At 37.0% G+C, this 7,217-nt stretch overlaps 2 protein-coding genes across 2 annotated transcripts in view; one reads left to right on the forward strand and one right to left on the reverse strand.

The window, feature by feature from the left end:
• The window catches only part of LOC104801541 (delta-9 acyl-lipid desaturase 1-like), a 2,420-nt gene extending 994 nt beyond the window's left edge, over positions 1 to 1,426 (reverse strand). The window contains exons 1-2 of the mRNA XM_010524850.1: positions 1,032 to 1,426; positions 103 to 243 (exon numbers count right to left, since the gene is read on the reverse strand). Of these exons, the coding sequence (XP_010523152.1) occupies positions 103 to 243; positions 1,032 to 1,367 (477 nt within the window). The 5' untranslated portion in view covers positions 1,368 to 1,426. The remainder of the gene's footprint in view (positions 1 to 102; positions 244 to 1,031) is intronic.
• Positions 1,427 to 3,375: 1,949 nt separating this feature from the next.
• The window catches only part of LOC104800891 (probable transcription factor PosF21), a 4,885-nt gene continuing 1,043 nt past the window's right edge, over positions 3,376 to 7,217 (forward strand). Inside the window, exons 1-5 of the mRNA XM_010523873.1 lie at positions 3,376 to 3,617; positions 3,842 to 4,562; positions 5,619 to 5,751; positions 5,932 to 6,016; positions 6,951 to 7,215. Coding sequence (XP_010522175.1) covers positions 3,880 to 4,562; positions 5,619 to 5,751; positions 5,932 to 6,016; positions 6,951 to 7,215 — 1,166 coding nt within the window. The 5' untranslated portion in view covers positions 3,376 to 3,617; positions 3,842 to 3,879. The remainder of the gene's footprint in view (positions 3,618 to 3,841; positions 4,563 to 5,618; positions 5,752 to 5,931; positions 6,017 to 6,950; positions 7,216 to 7,217) is intronic.

Below are 7,217 nucleotides of genomic sequence, written 5' to 3' on the forward strand. Positions count from 1 at the left end.
CGTATATGAGATATATATATATATATATATATATATATATATATATATGTGCGTATTTGAACATTATGATAATTATAGGATGTGGAAACTGATTGCCATTACCTTGTATCTTATGTACTCGGTGTCAAATATCCATATGAAGTGGCTGAACCAAAACCCTTCAAGTGGGCTGTGTGGATCACGATCCGAATCGGTGAACTGGTGATGGAAACGATGTGTGCTTACCCAATCAATTGGATGGCCCTGAAGAAAAGCCATTTCTTTTCGCATCAACAAAATGGCGGATAACACATTGTACCGCAGCGGTTGCGGTTGCGGGTGGCAGCGTTTTCAGAACGTTTGATAGCGATTATAAATGATTAGTACTGACTGGTTGAGAAGCTGCTGTTGGTAACGATTACAGGTAGGTGCAGTTAGAAGTGAGTGGTTCATTACGGTTGTGGTTGTTTTTTTTATATAAATTATCAAAAATAATATTATTTAAAAATAATTTTTATAATAGTTTTAATTAAATTTTTAGTATCATTTGATAAAAATTATTTATTAAATTTATAATAATGAAATAATAAATTTAAAATATAAATATTATCAATTTAATTTATTTTTAAGTAAAAAAATAATTTTATTATAAATTTTTTAAAAAAATAATCATTATTAAACCTAAAAATTATACTATTGTATTTTTTTTTATTAAAATATAATACTAAAAAATAATATCAAATCATAACACTAAACAAAATCATCACCAATATATATTAATGTTTTATATAATTTCTAATAAAAATATTTTAGTTTTTTTTCTTAAAACGCCGAAACCGCTACCAAAACGCGAGTTGTAAGTTGCGATTAGAAAACACAAGTTAATTTGATTGTGGTTGCGATTGATTGCGGTTCAACCAGTCAGTTTTTTAATCGTCCGCAACCGCCGGAAATCGTAACCGCTCCGTTTGCGGGTGTCGGCGGTGTAACCATTGGCCCTTAAAAGTAACTATCGCATTTTATCAAGAGACGGTGAGTGATATTGGCCTAACCTGAAGAGCGAAAAGACCGATATAAGCGAAGAGATACTCGAGCCATTTCGGAAGCTTGAAGCTTCGGTGGGCCAAGTTCCTATGGTAAGACAGCGTGACGCCGAGTGAAATCACAGGATAAAGCATCAAACTGAGCCAGAGGGCTTCCCACGTGAAGTGAAACGGCGCCAAGAGACAAAGCAGATGCACGGCCACAACCGTCATTGTCCTTATAACGTCGAGTCGCTTCCACTGTCTTCGGAAGTACTGTCTCCTCTTCCCACTCGTCTTTGCCTCCGACGTCGAGATCTTCCCCACACTGTAGCCTTCCCCCTCGGCTAACCCTACGCTTTCCATCAGGGGCGATCGATGACACGTAAAATTTTGGCGGAATATGGCTTTGCAGAATCGGCGAAAACAAGTTAAATTGAGATTCTCGGTTTTGGGGGGAGGCTAATGCTTTAATAAGACAGAGTGGTGAGCGTACAATACGATGCCTTGCCGGAGTTTATGCTGTAATAATTAAGATAACTGCGACTAACTTGTGCCCTAAACCACTACAAAACATCGCCCAAGCTATAGCCATGTGATGGCTAGTGATAGCTTCATTTCGTAAATTAAAATATGTTCATATATAAATTATTCATTTTTGGTAATAGGTAGTTTCTCCATATATTCGGTCGTTACATTTACATGGTTCGCTCCTTAGATTATATGTTTTTTTTGGAATCGACAGTAAACCATTTGATTGGAATTACACGCTTCCCTCTCCAATTTATGGTTCAAACTTGAGACGAGACAGACGTTTTGCATCAACTTTCAACGGTTGAGTTATTCAAATTAGGTGGTATATTATATGTTATGTTTAAGATCATGAATCCATGGTGAAGATATATATATGATATTTTGTCGGGATATTATATATATATATATATGTATACTATTTTAAAAAATATAGTTTCGTTATATAGTTTCTTAGAATGACTATATATATATATATATATATATGTCTAATTCAAAAGTAAACATGTCGCCATTAGCTTAAGTTGACGCAAATATACTTCACTCCACCAACATAACGAAAGAGATATATACCCATGATCTTCGCGACAAGCCCTCATGCCGTTGCTTCCATCAACGTGAAGTTCATGTCGTGATTTGGTGTATTTGAGTGATGATCAAGACATAAACAACTAATTACAGGGAGAGTTACTTGGTTCGAACGGAGTCCGTATGTAATTTGAAGATACAAACGGAGAGTTAATACCTGACCTGATCGGTTTTTTTTTTAATGTTAGGGTCGGTTCTTATTCTGAAAATTAATTTTTGAAAATATGTTTTTATTAAACGACAATGAAATAAAACTATTATCGCAAGTTTATGTTTATAACTTTTATGTTAAAATTTTGAAAAAAATACTTGAACTTCTCAATTTTCACATAATAAAACCTAAACTTTGTTTTTTTAATTAAATAAAACCTCAACTTTGTTTTTTTAGTAAAAAAATAAATCCGAATTTTATAATCTTTATTATTTTTAAACCTATGCTAACGTGACATTCTATTTGGATGATGGAGTGTCAAATATAGTCGAAGTGTTGACTTGTCACGTAGAATATCGAAATATCACGTCAATAATATGTTAAAAATGATAAAAAAAATATAAAATTCGAAAATTTGAGGTTTTATTTGATACAAAATAAAGTTTAGATTTTATTACGTGAAAACTGATAAATTCATGTATTTTTTTTGGGATTTTTTCTAAAATTTTTAGTGATAAAATTGAATTAACTTTTGCATTTAACAATTTAATACAATTTCATTTCTGATTCAAAATATAACCTCTAACATAAAATTTCCGTCACTTCTTTGTCAAAATTTTGAATTCAATTCTAACGTTATTTTTTCGTTGGTTTAACATTGGAATCGTGTTAATTTCTTCAACGTTTATATATATACACACACGTTGAAATCGCACCACAATTTTAAACATTTTATTAATATTTTTTTCATTTATTCTGTATTAAAAATAACATTACATTCGCTGGTTCTATTACTTTCTAACGCAAATTTGTATTCTAATTTTTTTTCCCGAAAAAAAATTATTAGTGATATCTTCAATTCGTCGGTCCATTTTACGAAATAATTGTCTCTCGAGAGGCAGCATCTCATTTTTCATCCAACGGTGCTCAACACGCGAACGCGCTTGCCTACGGTACATACAAGTGTACTGCACACCGATTTACGCATCTCGTGGTTGTACCTTCGGTCAACTATCGGGAAATGAAACAACATTTTCAAACGTACAACCCATGAAGCACGTTTTGGATCCGCGAACAAGTATTTGTTCATTCAAGTCAGGACACAACACATGAAGGGACAGAGAGAGAATGTCCGCCTTCCTCCTCTGTCGGATCGTGATTTCCCCTTCGACTCCCTTTTCCCTCTTCTTTTCTTCTGCCCGAACCCTTAACTTTTGCGGGAAAATCCGATAATTTCCTCGGGAAAATTTCTGTGCTTTTAACTCACCTTCGATTCTTTTGGATCTCTCTGTTGGGTCGTCGTTTTGCTTCGGTTTGAGGAGGCCACTGCGTTTGCCTGGATCTCTGTAAGTGTTCTAACACGGTTCCATTTTTTCCTCGATTTCTCGTTAGGGTTTTAATATTTTGTTCCCTTCGCTCATTTTGATTCACGGGTAGATTCTAGTTCCTAGGGTTTCTTCGTTATCCTCTCTCTCGGTGAAGGAATCGATAGCTGAACTTTGTGGACAAAACCTAATTCGTGTACTAGTTGTCAGGCTTATGATCTGATTTGGACTATCATCATCTGCAGATAGTGGTGACCTCAAGTCTCCGGTGAATTCCTTGATAATGGATAAGGAAAAAGCTCCTGCCGCCGGTGGAGGTTTGCCACCTCCCTCGGGCAGGTACTCGGCATTTTCTCTCAACGGAAGTAGCTTTGGAATGAAAGCTGAATCGTCGCTTCCTCCATTGGCCCCAGGTTCGAGCTCAGACGCTGGTGCTTTTGGTCATGGATCAGAGTCTGGCGGATTTAGCCATGACATTAGTCGCATGCTCGATAACCCACCTAAGAATCTGGGTCATCGACGTGCTCACTCAGAAATTCTTACTCTCCCTGATGATTTGGGCTTTTATAGCGATTTTGGTGCGGTTGGTGGTGCTGATGGACCTTCCTTCTCAGATGAGATGGAAGATTTGCTTTCGATGTATCTTGATATGGATAAGTTCGATTCTTCGGCCACATCTTCGTCCCAAGTGGGCGAGCCTTCTGAACCTGCCGGGAGGAGTGAAGGAGCACAGGCAGGCCCCGAGAATTTTGGTGTTTTCGTCAATCCTGAGGGTGCACCTGCAAGTTCTAGCGAAAGGACGAGAATCAGGCACCAACACAGCCAATCTATGGATGGTTCAACGATTATCAAACCCGAGATGCTAATGTCTGTTGCTGAAGAAGCATCTCCATCTGATACTAAGAAAGCCATGTCTGCTGATAAACTTGCCGAGCTCGCTCTCATTGATCCAAAACGCGCGAAGAGGTATTATTTGTTTCCTTCTATGCTCAGTACCGTTACTGTGTTTAAGTTCATGTCTCATGAATAGTCAAACTAATGCTACGTAAGATTTACCAATTTATAAGTTTTAGATTCATTTTATTTATTGCATTTCCTAGATTGTTAGCATTTCAATCCGTTTCAAGCTTCTAGATCGATTGAATTCTTATGTAGACTTTAATCTAGTTTATTGGAAATGGTACCTAAGATAGCATTGCGTTTTTTTCACTGAGGACGGTATCACGTATTAGAGTTGCACGAAATCATAAATATCCAAACTTGCAAACTTTTTGAATTGTGTTTTTGTTATGGTACCATATTTGGCATTGGCTTCTTACGAAGTTCTTTTTGTTGAAGGCGCAGACTAGGAAAACCTCCGAGCTTCTATATTCCCGAATTTGCATGTAGTATCTTTTTGGATTCTTTCTCTTTTGGGGTCCTACAAGATGTTGTTGATGGGAATGGCTTTCCGTGACCTTTTAGAAACTGCTCTAGTGTAAAATAATCATCTGTAGATAGATGGTTTTACTTATTATTGGCTTTGTTTTCTCATAGTTTCCAGCAGTTACTTCTCAATTTCAAAGAATAATGATTCTCCTTTCTGTTATGGTTACACCTGTCTGCTACATCCATGAAGAATGCACTGTTAGGTTATAATTCCTAGTTTATCTTGGCAGACATTTAAGATTAGACAGTCTTTATCATCATTAGAAATCCTACATCTATGCGGAGAATCTGGAGATGTAAATGACTATATTTTAGGGCTAATGAAATTCGGTATGTAATATAGGATAGGCTGAAGTGACCTATTTCAGTTGTAGATCTGCCTTTACTTAGGATTACACGGCAACTAGATTTGTTACTTTGTTATTCTTGCATGTTGTGAAAAGGTCGTTTTTGTACTTGTTAACGATGTGTTTACCCCATAACCATGCTTCTTTCATTTTGCATTGTGTATTCCCCCCACCCTCTCCTCTTTGCTTCCTAATTATTTTCTATAACTGGTGCACTTGCATGACCTGCTCTTGTGTGATTTGATAGGATATGGGCAAACAGGCAATCTGCGGCAAGGTCGAAGGAGAGGAAGATGAGATACATTGCGGAACTTGAAAGAAAAATACAAACCCTACAAACAGAGTCAACATCCCTTTCAGCCCAGTTGACTCTACGGCAGGTTGGTTGAGTCGGCATGCGGTCTATGCTCTGAGATCTCTTGTTTGGATCGATGCTGCTCTTGTTTCATGTCAAATGAAATTTGTGTTTACTTTATTGTCATTTATTTCAATTAATAATATAATATATTGGAATATAACGATGATCATGCTAGCTCTATTTTCTTCCTCCTGTTGTGCAGAGAGACACAAGTGGCCTCACTGTTGAAAATAACGAGCTGAAACTGCGGTTACAAACAATTGAACAACAGGTTCATTTGCAGGATGGTGAGGCTCTTTTTACAAAAAAACCTGCTTCGATGCTAACATTTCTTTTAATCTTTTCCCTCATATACCCTTTAGTCTTATGAAAAAGTCATGGGGGGTTTGGCTGTTAGCTTTTTTAGCACAAAATTTATCTCATGGATACTCTCGAGGTACTGAAATGCTGCACCAATTTAGCGGACGCATGATATGTCTGAGAAGAAAAGTGTGCCTTGGTTGTGTTCTTTTTTTGTGTTCATGTGCGTATACTGATAATTTAATATTCGACTAACGTGTAGTTGATACATCTATGTAAAATCACTTTCATAGTTGATCTACATGTTAATTCATAAAAACCTATCCATACCTAATTTTTTATGAGTTTGTTTCGCAATCCATTAGCAATGTGATTATGTGTATATTGTTGGCTTCCACAGACGAAAAGATTACTACCGAAGCACTTATTTCAGGACGGTGTTACCTATGTCTATGTAGCATGTCTGTGTCTTTACATGGACAATCGTGTGTCGGATCAATTGCATAATACTAAATGCTATGCTTTCCTTCTTTTCCCCTTTTGGAAAATTTCCAAATCTGTTCGCTGCTTGTATGACTAATCTGTTTCTCTTACGTAGTATTGCTCATGGGAAAGTTATTTCGGGTTAAGCGTTTAAGACTTATCTATCTCTTCTATACCTCGGCAAAACATTTGTTCATATAGTTTTTTGTGCATGTGGACATGTGTGTAGACCTAGTTTTTGTGTTTCTCGGAGAGCAACGCTAGGAAAAACTCTGACATGACATATAATCCCTTCTTATTTTTTGCATTTTCTAGTTAAGCAAGCCCGGATATTTTTTCCTAATCAGGTTTTGTAGTAAAATTCATTACAAAGATTAGTTTGCTGTCAACTGCCATCTTATATGATGAATTCATCCTTCTCTTTGTTTTTTTTTTCAGCGCTAAATGATTCGTTGAAGGAGGAAATCCAGCATCTTAAGGTGCTGACAGGCCAAGTGGCAAACGGTGCATCGATGATGAACTATGGTTCATATGGATCGAACCAGCAAATCCATCGCAACAGTCAGGCGATGCACACTCTCTTAGCCGCACAGCAGTTCCAGCAGCTCCAGATTCATTCGCAGAAGCAGCAACAGCAGCAACAGCTACAGCTACAGCAGCAGCAGCAGCAGCAGCAACAGCTACAGCAGCAGCAGCAACAACTAC

The sequence above is a fragment of the Tarenaya hassleriana genome, unplaced genomic scaffold (assembly GCF_000463585.1).
Source record: "Tarenaya hassleriana unplaced genomic scaffold, ASM46358v1 Cleome7, whole genome shotgun sequence".
Lineage (NCBI taxonomy): Eukaryota > Viridiplantae > Streptophyta > Magnoliopsida > Brassicales > Cleomaceae > Tarenaya > Tarenaya hassleriana.